Source organism: Macaca thibetana, chromosome 6 (genome assembly GCF_024542745.1).
Source record: "Macaca thibetana thibetana isolate TM-01 chromosome 6, ASM2454274v1, whole genome shotgun sequence".
NCBI classification, from domain to species: domain Eukaryota; kingdom Metazoa; phylum Chordata; class Mammalia; order Primates; family Cercopithecidae; genus Macaca; species Macaca thibetana.
In genome coordinates this window covers 87883004-87898593 of record NC_065583.1, presented here as the reverse complement: position 1 = coordinate 87898593, position 15590 = coordinate 87883004, and the positions used below count along the sequence as shown (strand labels likewise).

At 38.5% G+C, this 15590-nt stretch overlaps 1 protein-coding gene across 12 annotated transcripts in view; it reads right to left on the bottom strand.

Annotated features, from left to right (window-relative positions):
• Positions 1-1252: 1252 nt before the first annotated feature.
• Positions 1253-15590, bottom strand: part of FAM172A (family with sequence similarity 172 member A) — a 483877-nt gene continuing 469539 nt past the window's right edge. For all 12 annotated transcript variants that reach the window (XM_050794318.1, XM_050794327.1, XM_050794314.1 and 9 more), the window contains one exon: positions 1253-5480. In XM_050794318.1, the coding sequence (XP_050650275.1) occupies positions 5338-5480 (143 nt within the window). In that variant the 3' untranslated portion in view covers positions 1253-5337. The remainder of the gene's footprint in view (positions 5481-15590) is intronic.

Sequence of the window (15590 nt, the reverse complement as noted above, 5' to 3'; positions counted from 1 at the left end):
TAGTGCACCCAAAATGCTGCTCTTCTTAAGCCACTTTGAAGTAATGCTAGTGAGTCTACGATCCAGATCTACATGTTAATCTCTAGTTTTGCCTTCAAACAGAATTCAGTTACAAAGACCTTGGAAAGATTTTGAATCTATTCAGGAGAGAAAAACCTTTAATTTTCTGAGGAGTAAAAACTCCCCAAGAAACTTCATATAGCTTCTTAGATTTTGCTTAGCATACGTGATAAAACATTGATTGTTGCAGTTTGGTGACCCATGAAATTTGGGGGTTAGTTTTCTCTTCAGACCAGAGCATATAATTATGCAAATAAAGAGCTGTCACTGATCTAGTGAAATACTCACAAACACATGCACTCTGAAATTGGACAGAAAAGTGAAAATGGTTGGTGATGTGAGGGTGCCATGGTTTGTTTTCCTGCCAAGTTTCTATCCAAATTCATTATTCAAATTGTAAACTTTAAAAAGAGACATAGCATTCTTGGGGTGTTGGTTGTCTTTTCATTTCAGATTCTTTGTATTGGTATTGCAGGCTGACCACAAAGTACACTTCAACATTATTTTACCTGTGACAGTTCTCCATATTACCCGAGGTAATAGCCAAGGAAGAGAAAGATGAATGATCTAAAAGGAAAGATGCAGGACTTCTCTAGATTTCTTTCTAGAAACATGTTTCATGTCTGTTTCAAACAGAACTCAACTCCAACAATACAAAGGATATAGTGAAAGGTTTTTCACAAATCTCAAGGCGAAGGACTGGGAAAAGTTGCTTAGAAGGCCTCAGGGACTAAGTCAAACTTCCACTTTCAAGCTTTTTATATTCCAGGGGAAAATACTGGTCACTGTGTGGTATCCACTTCATGGTCAAACTTTCAGGATGACTTTCTCCTATCTAGCAATTAAAGCCAACTATTTAACATTTGGTGATTTTAATCTTTGCAGTTCATTTTACAGTTATTACTTCTCTAAAACCTTTGTGCTGGGAATTAACAAAGTTCTTCAATCTAATCATGCTCTTTGGAATCAAGGTCTCCCAGTTCTAAAGTTACCATTGCACAGGCTGTTGCATAATTTTAGATGTCATGGAGAGTCCCACTGATGAAATCTGAGAAGGCTCATGTCAGACCACTGACTGCTAAAGACATCACTACATGAAAGATCAGTGGTGTGAAACTTTAAAAACATCGATCCAAATGAATCAATTAAATCAACATTCATCCCCTCCTAAGTGTGTGGTTTAAAACTATCATTGTTGCTTTTTTTTTTTTTTAAAAAAAAAACCTTACATAGATTTTGAGATAAATGCTGGAATGCTTTGATGGCTACTTCTATTCTCGAATCTCCGTTAATCGACTTTGTGCTATTTCCCTCTTTTCAACATCTTCCACTTGGTGTACATTCTTTACTCTTAGTACAGTGCATGACAGTTGCAATGCTTTAAATCTAAAACCGCCTAACAAAGCTGATGCTTTAGGTAGGGTAGCTTTAAGCTCTGTGAAGCGTTGATTAAAAACCCTTTCCCAGACTCAAACTGATCTTTTTGGAGATTAATAGAATATTAGATAAAAGGAAGACGAACAATTCAAGAGACTCCCACTCAGTCATTCTATACAAGGAAGGAAGGAAAGTATTCAATTTTTGAAAGGGAGTACCTCCTGGAGTCTTTTATTTTATATTATTACAGCCACTAATAAGTAATAATAAAATAACCACTACCATCATCCCCCTTTTTGCCACGCATATTTCAAAGATGAGAGTGTCTCACATTTATTTAAAGACTTTTTTTTTCTCCACAGAGGCATGTGGAAAGTTTTTGAGAAATTTTTACACTTTCTGTAGTAGTACTCTTTCTTAAACGAATTAGGATTACAGACACCAACAGGAACCTGTCAGTTTACAGTAAAAAATATGATTATAACAAGAGACACACATGTGTTTGGATTGGAACTGCAGATAATCCAGAGAAACAAACAAAATCTAACTTATTACATGGATAATATAGTTAACATATCTCTAAAAGGGGCTAAAGGTTTTAAGAAAGCTGTAAAAGAAATGTAAGTTATTTTCAGATCGAACACAGTACATCAAGAACCTATATACACAAACTTGGAGGCAACTTAATCTCACCAGACTCCTCTTGGAAAACACATTTATTTATGGCATATTCAAGTTTATTTTATAAACAACAGTTTAATGATAGGTTGTTCCGATTTCCTTGCTAAGGAGATATTTTAGATATTAAAAACAACTGTCTTATAAATGTTAGCTTTGTAAAAGGTGCAAGCCAAATAGTGACTCAACTGAAGTTAGAATATTACCTTACAGCAATACTAACAGAAATAAAAAGTAGCCATAAGGTTTAAAATATTGATGGATGCTCTCTCATCCTTCCTTTTATGTTTTTGTTTTAAAAAATCTCTATGCAATTGGTGAATAAGCAAGAATTCTTCTGAGCAAGAATAACAACACCGCTGTTGTTGGGAAAATTGTTTTTATTTTAAAATGGAAATGGAAATATACAGGAAAAGCTTGTGCTTTCCTTTTTATTCTTTGAATAAACAATAATAATGCAATCCAGGTCAAAGCAAAAGGCAGAAAACAACAGTTATTACAAGTACATGGTCTTCTTTTCAAATATCCATGAAAATGTTTAACGACTGGATGGCTAGGTACCTACAGAAAGCTCTAAAGCAATAATCTGGCCTTTAAGTTTCGACAGGACTATTTTGAATCTTAGATTTATCAGTCACTCCTTTCCCATTCTACTTGTTCTAAGAATTAAGTATATAATTAAAATAAAAAGTCCACATCCTGACTTTAAATCTCCACTCTCCTAAAAACCTGTTTGAGGAAACAAAAATGGGGAAGAAGAAGATCAGAGCAAAGATATTGTTAACACTGGCGGCACTCATGCAGGTGGGCTACTACCAACTGCTGGTTGTCACTCCAGGAAAATCGAGGTGAACATTATTACATTTATATCAACAAACCCATAATCAACAGGTTAAAAATCCTGCATTACAAAGGATATGATCACTTATCAGTTGGTGGTCTGGAAGTTTGCCTAGCTCCCTCTGGGCTGCTACAGCTCAGATTCACAAGTAGAAATTACATTTACACAACTTAAGTTTGCAAATAGCTCTCTATAGATAGTTAAACAAGGCCTAACCATCCAGTAGTTTTAAAGTATTAGAGGCAATTAAATAGTGATTTATTCTAGTTATAAGTAAAGGTTTAAAAAGAGGAGAGATGATTTAAGAGAAGGAATAGGAGTGATGTGGTTTATAAACTGAGCATATTTATTTTGCTCTAATTCAGGTGCAGAAGCTTCACAAATTTAGCATTGCAGAAGTGTTGGTTTTTTATAAATGCTATAAAATTGTTTCCTGTCAACATTTTCATATACTGAAAACACGACACAATTTATAATACCTTGAAAAATATATTCAATTCACATCTATTCTTGAATCTCTCACTGGAAGATACCATTATTTTACAGAGTTCACCAGTACTTCTAAAGTAGTAAAGATTGGATAAAAAGGGTCAATATCACAGACAAATGTGCTTGACGTTGTTGGGGTTTACTCATTTTAAGCCATCCAGTAGCTGAATAAAATGCCATTTTGATTTTTCCTCCCATATAGTTGATTTTGCTTAAGTAACACCAAAATATATGCATACCTGACCACTGAAGAAAGATCACTTTAATTTGTCATCATTAAAACTATAGAACTAATGAATGTACTTGTATGTCAAACACAGCAATGAGATATTAACAGCTTTAAAACTTGTTGAAATCGGTTCATAATATAAAAACATTTAAGCACGAAGTGGTTGATTTTAAGTTACTTTTCTGAGGCATTAGACAGTTCTAAGTCATTTTGGGTACATTTTCTCATGTCCTGAAATAAGGCAGGCATATTAATTGTTGCATACACTTTAAAAAAGGATGAAAACTATTAAATTCATGTTCTCATCTATTAGAAACAATCTTTACTAGGTAATTAAACTTGTCAAGTAATTAAAAAATAATATGAAAATTTAAGATTTTAATCTAAAAGTCAGCAAAACCTTAATATCTCCTGTATTTCACAGTGTTGGCCACATCTTAGCTGGATTAAAATACTTAATTGTTCAAACTGTAGGGCTAAACCCTACAGAGGAAGCAGAGTGCTAAAAATTATACCACTGGACTGAGAGAAGAAATTCTTTCACACTAAGTCCTTCTCTTACTGTTAAAGCAGAAAACTAAAAGGATAATTTTAGCCCCACTTAGCCTTTCAGAAGAAAAAGGCTGCAGAGCACATAGGTTTAGTTTCCTGATGACAATAAAAAAATTCTCTCCCTAGAAGTGCCTAACTCCAAGAAAGCTCAGAATAGATCATTCTGGAAAGGGTTAACAACAACAATCTTTCTCCACAGAGAGATTTAAAAAGCAAAACTTAAGTGTGTTATATCTAAATTACAATGCCACTCAGTACACATTATATATTTAAAAAGTAAAGTCAATTCTAGTGATAACAGTTGGAAATTTCATTGAAAATGGGACCTTTTACACCTACACTTAAAAGAGCTGCCCATCATTGTTTTGGTTTTAACAGTCTCTTCTGAAATCAGGGACTTGTGTAAACTCTCACAAACAGCTGGCAAAAAGATTTTCAGCAGTAATGCGGATTCAGTACTTTATAGATTTTTATGCAAAGTTTTCCTTTTTTTTTTTTTTCTGGTCCCGAAATGAAAACAGGGAGAGAACCATTTGCACTCCCCAAACTACATGGTACTGTTCTGAATTTGAAATTGGCTTGGAACATGTGTGTGGAACTTCCTAAAAAAAAAAAAAAAAAAGAGGTGGGTAATAAGATGTCCTCAAGGAAAAACCTAGTTAAAATGGAAATTTGAAGTCGGGAATAAAAGTTTGTTCCAGTTGAGAGCGGGGAAAGATGGACATGATTAAGGAGGTGGAAGCAGCAGCGGCTGCGCTGCAGCGGGCGCTAGGACCATGCCGACGCCGCCCGCCCTGCAGCGCCCGCGCGGGCTCGGTCAGGGCAATTAGAGCCGCGCCAGCCACGCCAGGCAGGGCGCTGTCAGCCTTAATCTGAGCGCTGACGGGCAGCGCTCAGCCCGCAGGAAGCACGACCAGTGAACCCATATTGCTTTGACAGTTGCACTCATCTAGAAATAATGCAAAACGCTATTTAGATGTACATATCACGACCCTGTGCTCTGGGAAGAAAACAATCTAATGAGGGGCTGGGAGTCTGCTCGACGACACAAGCAGTGAGGAGGGTGCGGGTGCGTGCGCCAGGGCGGCCCCCCCAGTCGCGCTCGCTCCTCTTACAGCTCTTCGTGCTTGATGCGGTGCGAGCGGCGTGTCACAGCGGGCTTCAGGGAGCTGATCTTGGCTTCTGAGGCTTCGGTAAAGAATTTGAAAATAGACGGGAAGCTCTTCCAGGAAGTTAGCTCGTGACGGTCGGTGCCTGCAAAGAACCACACATTCGGTTACCAGGTGGCCCCGCGGTGCCGGGCGCGGCGAGGGCGGCGAGGGCCAGGCCTAGCTCCGGCTCGCTACCACCCCGCCCAGTCCCTCCCGCCCCGCCTCAGCCGCCCGCGCCCCGCCCCAGCCGCCCGCGCCCCGCCTCTCAGTCTGGGCCCCGCCTCTCAGCCAGGGCCCCGCCCCCTCGGGGGCGCGCGCCGCCGCCTCTCAGGGCACACCTGGGGCTGCAGGGTCACTTGCCCCTCCGGCTCAGAGGAACTCAGACTTAGCTATCTGCGGCATCGGGGCGTCTCCGGCCTAAGTCTCCATCCCTCTCCTGACGCGGGGACGCGGCCCGCGTCTGTCCCGGGGTCGCTCGAGGCGCGGCTGGACGCCCGAGGCCTCCGCCTCTCCGAGCCAATGGAAGCGTTGAGCGGGAAGGGCCACTCCCTCTCCCTCCGGGAAACCACCCACCTCCCCGAGACTCGGCGCGCGCGGGGATTGGTTTTCCCTGCGCGCGGGATCGGCTGCCATCCACCCCACAGCGCCTGTTTTCTTGCCTCCCAAGGGGGTTGGGGGCGGGGTGGGGAAGGATTTTTCTTGCCTCTCCCGGAAGCTGTGCTGTTAGACACGATTACCTCAGCTAGGTCACTGGGACCAAATCATACGGGACGCTTAATGAAGGACCACATTCAAAAGGGATTATGCCTTGAAGTGTCCTGGCGGGCGACATTTTTACAGATTTTAAGGGGCAAATTTAGAACAGCTAAAAAAAAAGGTTTCAAAGCAGTGACTACTAAAAGAGCATCTAGGCCTCCCATTTTGTCAGGAGGAATTCAACTTAGAAAATGCAGGTTAGTTGTCAATTTATGGGGTTATTTTATTTTACTACAGCTTCTCTCTGTGGTTTCGATGTAAAACTAATGTACAGCATATTTTCAAATAAAATCGACCTTCAGTTTAACACAGGCAGCAGATAACACGGATGCAGGCATAAGAACAGATGAGGAAATACATTTATCTATTTTTGACTCCCTGTGATGGCTTATGTAGTATTTTACGAGTGGCTTCATAAATGAGCACTTTTTAAAATTAAAAATTAATTACAAAGACTTCCACAGAAGAATAGCTTTTAAACAGTTGAAATCTCTTCCTAGATCACGCAATTATGCAGAGAGATACCGCTTGGAAGTCTCCGGAATCAGGGCCTCAGTCTGATACTTTAACATTGTTAATGATAATTCTTTAGTCTGTAATAGTAGGTCATTGCTATGGTTACTCTACAATGGTGCAACACTTTGCTTTCCCCTTCAGCTATTCGCTGAGACCTGGTAACCACATTTGTTGCCTAGCAACAGTTTTGTGACAGTATCACAATCTAGGAGTTACAACAATAAGGATGCTATGGCTGCTGTCGGCCAGAGAGCAGAAAGCTACAGTCTGTGCCTGACTTAGCTGTGGGAGCTGGCCCTACTAGAGAACCCCTCTCTCTTTATCGGTGCCCTCCCAAGGATTCTCTCTCTCCTCCTTTCCTCTGCAGATGGGCCTCATGAACCTGAATTTGAAACTAAGACCCAGTATTAAAGTCATATCCGCCAAAGCTACTGTATTCAGACTAAAAATGAGGTCATTTCTGTATTTGCTTACTCATTTTGGGCAAAATTCATTGTTACTCAATAGGAAGGTGGGATTGTCTCTATGGTGTTTGCAACCCTAGTTTCACTTCAGTAATAACTACACAGTTGCACTTATAATGGTAAGACATTTTACAATCGTAATTCCTTTTGAAAGACCATTCTCAGATGCATACTACATGGCAACACCCACCCCCAAATACAATAAGCCAAAAAAAAAAAAAAAAAAAAGGTGTTAATTGTCTCTTTTCCTTCCCATTTCCCAAGCTTCCAGCCACATTTGGCATTTCCTCCATAGTGATCACACTTACACCTACTAGTGTTACTAAGGCTAGGATCAATTTGTAAGCTTTCTCAGGGAATTCCCCTCATAATTCCTCCCACCCCTTGAAACCAATTCAATCTATGAATCTAGAGGGACCTAAGGAGTCAACGGTCTGAAGCAATTTTAACTCCTTTATTTCTTCTTTACTAGTGACAATCCTTCTGAAGGATGAACAGATTTCCCTGGTGATAAAATCACTACAAAAGCTTTTTAGTTTTAGCTTTTGATGACTCTCTGCTTGATTAGTCCTGGACTGAAAAGACCAGAGTCCCTGAGATAACTGAATACTTGTACTGGCTCTCAACATTTACTCTTGTAATTTAAAAGTATAAATAATGAGAATGTGTGCTTCTATCAGAGGAAGGGAAATTGCTAGGAGTAAAGGTAATAAGGTAGGTTAGCAACTGAATTACAGAGAATGGGGTGGAAGGGAGAGAATTCTCCCTAAACTAAGGAATGATAACATGAATATGTAATATAAAAATGTGTTTTCTAGGAACACTTTTACACTGTTGGTGGGACTGTAAACTAGTTCAACCATTATGGAAAACAGTATGGCGATTCCTCAAGGATCTAGAACTAGAAGTACCATATGACTGAGCCATCCCATTACTGGGTATATACCCAAAGGATTATAAATCATACTGCTATAAAGACACATGCACACGTATGTTTATTGCGGCACTATTCACAATAGTAAAGACTTGGAATCAACCCAAATGTCCATCAGTGACAGACTGGATTAAGAAAATGTGGCACATATACACCATGGAATAGTATGCAGCCATAAAAAAGGATGAGTTTGTGTCCTTTGTAGGGACATGGATGCAGCTGGAAACCATCATTCTCAGCAAACTATCACAAGAACAGAAAACCAAACACCGCATGCTCTCACTCATAGGTGGGAACTGAACAATGAGATCACTTGGACTCAGGAAGGGGAACATCACACACCGGGGCCTATTATGGGGAGGGGGTGGGGGGAGGGATTGCATTGGGAGTTATACCTGATGTAAATGACGAGTTGATGGGTACAGCACACCAACATGGCACAAGTATACATATGTAACAAACCTGCACGTTATGCACATGTACCCTAGAACTTAAAGTATAATAATAATAATAAAAAGAATGTATTGAAGGAAATCTTAAAATAGTAAAAAAAATAATAATAATGAAATAAAAATAAAAATGTGTTTTCTAAATTTTTGGAAGTAGATTTTTAATGATATTTAAAATATCATTTGGAGGTTGAATAATTGCATGTCTATCTGGGACTGCATATATACATTTCAAGAATATGTTTGGAGACCATTTTCAAAAATTTAGTTCTGAAGTTCAGTGAAAATATTTACAGGTGAATATGAAACTCTATCCATGACAGTGTGCAATGAATGGAAACTTTTGAGAGCAGGTTTCTAGTACTTAAAAAATACATCACTTTAGGGGACATTAAGTGGGGTGTCTTTTATTCCATCAGTACAGAAACACTAGACCATTACATTATTTGTTCATAAAAGGATATAAAAGGTGGAAGTTTAGGTCAATCAAAAAAGCAGTCATTTATTAATAAAATGCAATGATGTAGAAGTCACAGGGAGACTAGTTTATTTAGCACTAGCCTTGTTATTTGAAGGAGATAAACATGGTTTTATGGTCAAGGTCTAGTCTTTTCACTACCACCACTTTATTCTTATCAAGTCTCCAGTTTTCAAACCCATATTTTCCTAATTTAGACAGGTTCACAAAATATAAGGAGTAAAAGGTTTTTCCACATTAAGTATCTGCCAACTTCTCAAGGAATGATTTTGGTATCATTTTGTAGTGGCAGGCTTGGTCTAACTGGATAATTCACCTATGGAGTGAATTCAGTTTCCTAGTCTATAATATCAATTCAGTATAAAAGTAAAATGTAAAGGATCACAGCGCTTCATTACAAAAAAATACCTTTGCTCAGTTTCAATCAGTGGTTCTTAATGGAGATGACAATGGCCTCTGGAGGCATTTTGGAAATTTGCAGGGATATTTTTGGTGGTCAAGATGATTGGAAGGTGTGATTGGCATTTATTGGGAGAAGGTCAGGGATAGTGGATATCCTGTAATTTGCAAGGCAGTATAGAATTGTTCTGCATCCCACATGATTTTCAAATGTTCAGCAGCTATTCATGTAGTTGAAAACCTGTTTATAATTATATGGATTAGAATTTAAATATGTTTTACAGATAATCTTAAAATACTTTTTGCATGATTTTAATATATACTGAATTTTCCAAGAATACCACTACCATGTAAATTGAAAGGGTTGTGCATTTTGTTTTTCAGAGTCTTGCCAAGAGTGGTTTACCCTATGAAAAAAATATCATAACTGATGGCACCATGCCCATGGTACTGGAGTTGCCAATAAGCATACCTGTATCAGCCTGCACTTCAGCTGTCAAATTCATGATGATTCCATGCATAGGACCAAGTATTGACTACTTTATTATGTCTTCTCATATAGATTTGCCTGAGCACTTTAAATATTGAAATCCATATTATTTTTATTATGAATTACTTTTATTCCTTCTATATGTTAACTAGAGCATTACAAAGATTTAATAATCTTATAAATAGGTAGATTATATTATCTATTGAATTTATTTCAGGACAGTAAAAGCACTGCATAATATTTCTTATAATAGGAGGTAATCAAAGGTCAGCTTAAATAAAAATGAATGGTTAATTCTTTCTTACTATATTAGAGATTAATTCTTCCAATAATCTGAACCCTACTCTAGCTATCTCTTTTATCCTTGTACAGAGCAGAAAATACCTATTTTTCATTTTTCTTATATTTTTTCCACAAATGCCATTTGTCAATGATGTTATTTATTGTGAAATGACTAAAAGGCCAGGGATCTTCCAATGAAAATACTACCCTGAATATCCTTGACTTATCACTTGTTTTAAAAAATGAACTGTAGCAAATTTTAAAGGAGTAAAAATAGCAAGTGGTGAAAAGGATTAGAAACTTTAAGAATCAAGAACGAGACTAGAAATCATATGAGAAAGATCAAATTGCTAAAATGTGTCACTGGTTTTCCCAAAAGACTACATATTTAAGAAAAAGTGCCTTGTAATAGAACTGACAAAGAGGGAGGCTATATTCGTGTAATAGCATTTAGAAAAAATGGTTAAAAACAACACTGAGAGTGGAATAGCAAAGAATAGGACAAGAGAGATGAAAACATTACTGTATCTTCTGTCTTATCTATTCCTCTTACTTTTGCCTGTGAATGACTCTGATTCAGTGTTTCTTATACATCAACCCTGCCCACACTCCTCTTTACTTGATCTTAGTGTTTACAAGTATTTTTGTGGGGGCAGGGGCAAAAAGTATATCAAAATATGCTACTGAGTTGGCAGCCAAAATCCTGATGTTTACTTTAGCAGATGTATATTATTTGAAGCCGTATGTCATTTTATGCAGTAGATGTCTTAACGTTACATGGGAATATAAGGCCTGTTAATGAAGTCTATTTTTAAATGAAGACACGGATTATTTACCTTTTCAATGAATCCCTTAATAAAGTGAATAATTTTCTGGTAAAGCAAATAATCATTCTTCAAATGATATCACACACACACATGCACACACACATACTAATCAGATTTGCCAGAGATAAGGTTTACTGGTAAACAGTAAACAGACTGAAGAACAATCTGAGTGTAGAGTAACTTATCACCAAAAAGATAATTTAGAAGAATTTCTTCATCTGCCATTCACTCTTATAATTATTGTTACTCACTTTATCTTACATGGATAGACCAAAACGTCATGGAATACAGGCATACCTTGAAGATATTGTGGGTTTGGTTACAGACCACCCCAATAAAGTGAACAGTGTAATTAGATGAATCACACATTTTTTGGTTTCACAGTGGATATAAAAGTTATGCTTACACTATGCTTCAGTCTACTAAGTGTGCAAAAGCATTATGTCTAAAAAGACATTGTATGTACCTTAATTAAAACATGCTTAATTGCTAAAAATGCTAATAATCATCTGAGTTTTTAGCAAGTTGCAATTATTTTTGTGGTGGAGGGTCTTGCCTCCATGTTGATGGCTGCTGACTGATCAGAGTGGTGATTGCTAAAGATCAAGGTGGTTGTGGTAATTTCTTAAAATAAGATAATTATGTAGTTTGCTGCATTGATTGACCCTTCCTTTCCTGAAAGATTTCTCTGTAGCATGTAATGTTGTTTGACAGCATTTTACCCACAGTAGAACTTTCAAAATTGGAGTCAATCCTTTCAAACCTTGCCACTGTTTTATCAACTAAGTTTATGCAATATTCAAAATTCTTTGTTGTCATTTCAACAATGTTTACAGCACCTTCACCAGGAGTACATTCCATCTCAAGAAACCACATTCTTTGCTCGTCCATAAGAAATAACTCCTCATCTCTTAATGTTTGATCATGAGATTGCAGCAATTCAGCCACATCTTCAGACTCCACTTCTAATTCTGGTTCTTTTGCTATTTCTGCCACATCTGCAGTTTACTTCGTTTACTGAATCTTGAATCCCTCAAAGAGGTTCATCCATGAATGCTGGAATCAACTTCTTCCAAACTTTTGTTCTTATTGATATTCTGACCTCCTCCCATGAATCACAAATGTTCTTAATGGAAGCTAGAACAGTGAATCTTTTCCAGAAGGCTCTCAATTGATCAGAGGGATCACTATCTCTGGCAGCTATAGCCTCACAAAATGTTTTTTTTTTTTTTTTTTTTTTTTTTGAGACGGAGTCTCGCTGTGTCACCTATTGCTGGAGTGCAGTGGCGCAAATTCGGCTCACTGCAACGTCCACCTTCCAGGTTCAAGCCATTCTCCTGCCTCAGCCTCCGGAGTAGCTGGGATTATAGGCACGCACCACCATGCCCAGCTAATTTTTGTGTTTTTAGAGACAGGGTTTCACCATGTTGGTCAGACTGGTCTTGAACTCCTGACCTTGTGCTCTGCCCGCCTTGGTTTCCCAAAGTGCTGGGATTATAGGCATAAGCCACCACGCACGGCCACAAAATGTATTTCTTAAATAATGAGACTTGAAAGTTGAAACTACTCCTTGGTCCATAGGCTGCAGAATGAATGTTGTGTTAGCAGGAATGAAAACAACATGAATTTTCTTGTACATCTCCATCAGAACTCTTGGGTAACCAAGTGTACTGTCAAGGAGTGATATGGAAGGATTCTTTTTTTTCTGAGCAGTAGGTTTCAACAGTGGGCTTACAATATTCATTAACCTATGCTGTAAACAAATGTGCTATCATCCAGACTCTGTTGTTCCACTTACAGAGGGCAGGCATAGTAGATGTAGCATAATTTTTTTTTTTTTTTTTTTTTTTTTTTGAGACGGAGCCTTGCTCTGTCACCCAGGCTGGAGTGCAATGGTACAATCTTGGCTCACTGCAACCTCCACCTCCTGAATTCAAGTGATTCTCCTGCCTCAGCCTCCCGAGCAGCTGGGACTACAGGCACGTGCCACCATGCCTGGCTAATTTTTGTATTTTTAGTAGAGACAGGGTTTCACCATGTTGACCAAGATGGTCTCGATCTCTTGACTTCATGATCTGCCCACCTTGGCCTCCCAAAGTGCTGGGATTACAGATGTGAGCCACAGCACCCGGCCGTTGTAGCATAATTTTTAAGGCCCTAGGATTTTTAAAGTGGTAAATCAGTATTGGCTTCAACTTAAAGTCATCAGCTTCATTAGCCCCTAACAAGAGAGTTACCCTCTCTTTGTCCTTTGAAGCTTTGAAGCCAGGCATTGACTTATCCTCTCTAGCTGTGATAGTCCTAGATGGCATCTTCTTCCAATAGATGACTGTTTCATCTACATTGAAAATCTGTTGTTTAGTGCAGCCACCTTCATCAATGGTCTTAGCTAGATCTTCTGGATAACTTGCTATAGCTTATACAGCAGTACTTGCTGCTTCACCTTGCGCTTTTATGTTCTGGAGATGGCTTCTTTCCTTAAATCTCATGAACCAACCTCTTCTAGCTTTCAACTTTTCTTCTGCAGTTTCCTCATCTCCCTCAGCCTTCACAGAATTAAAGAAAGTTAGGGTCTTGCTCTGGATTAAGCTTTGGCCTAATGGAATGTTATGGCTTGTTTGATCGATCCAGACTACTCAAACTTTCTGCAGATCAGCAATAAGATTATTTTGCTTTCTTATCATTCATGTGTTCACTGGAGTAGCACTTTTAATTTCCTTCAAAAACTTTTTCATTGTATTCACAACTTGGCCAACTGTTTTGCAAGAGGCCTAGCTTTCAGCCTGTCTTGGCTTCTGACACGCCTTCTTCACTAAGCTTAATCATTTTGATCTTTAGATGGGAAGTACAGAGATGTGAGACTCTTCCTTTCACTTGAACACTTAGAGGCCATTGTAGGGTTATTAATTGGCCTAATTTCAATATTGTGTCTCATGGAATAGGGAGGCCTGAGGAGAGGGTAAGAGACAGCGGCGTGGCCAGTCCAGGAGTAGTCAGAGTATACACTACAATTATCAATTAACTTTGCCCTCTACTATGGGCATGATTCTTAGTGCCCCCAAATAGTTATAATATTAACATCAAAGATCACATAATCATAACAGATATAAAAATAAAGAAAAGGTCTGAATAGTGCTAGAATTCAAAAAAATGTGACATAGAGACACAAAGTGAGCACATGCTGATTTTTTTTTTTTTGAAAGGGCGGTAACAGGCTTGCTTGACACAGGGTTGCTGTAAATCTTCAATTCGTAAAAAAATGCAGTATATGCAGGGTGATAAAGTGAAGCTCCATAAAAGAAGGTATGCCTGTAATTTTAACAATCTACACATAATTTACATCCTAGGGTCTGGCTTAGAATAGGGAATATCAATTGTTCACCTTTGAATATGAAAGATCATCTTTTGTGTCTTTGTTCCAGGGAGAAAAAACACAAACATGTGCCCTTACCCTCTCACCCTGCTCCCCACAAAAGAATACATTTTTAAAGAAAAAGGTAATGAATAAACTTTGTAAATTACCATGATAAGGAGGCAGGAAACTAGAAAGATATGAAACACATTAATATTAACAGGATAATATGTCTATGATATTTTCAAAATGACAAGGCTTGATTTTAAAAATTGATCTTTAACAAAAGAAAGAAGTATGGGCAATTAGGAAGTAATGAAGACCCTGTCAATATAGCTATGTTGATAATAACAGGTAAGGGAATTCTTGAGAAAATCTAATATATAAAAATCAGGAGGTCTGTAATATGCGTTATTGAGTCCCATTGGGATTAACTAATGAACTTACGAGCTTACCAGCAGTTATTTTTAGAAAGCTATAAAGAATCAGAGAAATATCAGAGCACCGAAAAATAATGTGCCTTCTAAAAAGAAATAAAATATAACTACTAAAATTCATTTAAAAATGAATTCTAGAGCTTCTAAGAACAATATCCTTTTTGAAAAAATGAAATACACAGTTACTAATATTTGCACAGAGAAGGGCTTCTAATGGAAATCCTCCCAGTTAGAAGGTACAAGTATGAGCCTACCACACAGGGAGTAGTGAATGGGGCGTGGTGGGGTGTGTACCAAGATTGTGTAAGGAAAATGCCAAGTGCAGCTCAGAAAACATGTTATAATGCCTTGTTGAATTACCTGCGTAAGATACAAGCAAGTCTCTTTCCATTGCTAATACAGTTGCAAGCCCTTTAAAGTTGAGACTGTGTTGAGACTGTAAAGGCAAGAAATCAAGTTTGACCAGAGATAATAGACAGGCTAAAAGAAAGACACATAATCAGCAGTGGAGACTTTTCGGTCATTTGCGGCTTTGGCACAACCTATCCTTTCCTCTAGCTCCTTTTCTGCCAAGTTCTTCTCATCTGGTGAAGCGTGGGGGTGGTACTAGAGGGCATGGTGGGGGCACAGTGGAACTTGGGGCAGTTTAAGACTCAGGGAAGCCGGGTGCGGGGCCTGTAATCTCAGCACTTGGAGAGGCTGAGGTGGGGCGAATATCCTGAACTCAGGAGTTGGAGGCCAGACTGGGCAACATAGCAAAATGCCCTCTCTAACAAAAATACAAAAAAATTAGTCAGGCGCGGTGGCATGCACCTGTAGTCCCAGCTAC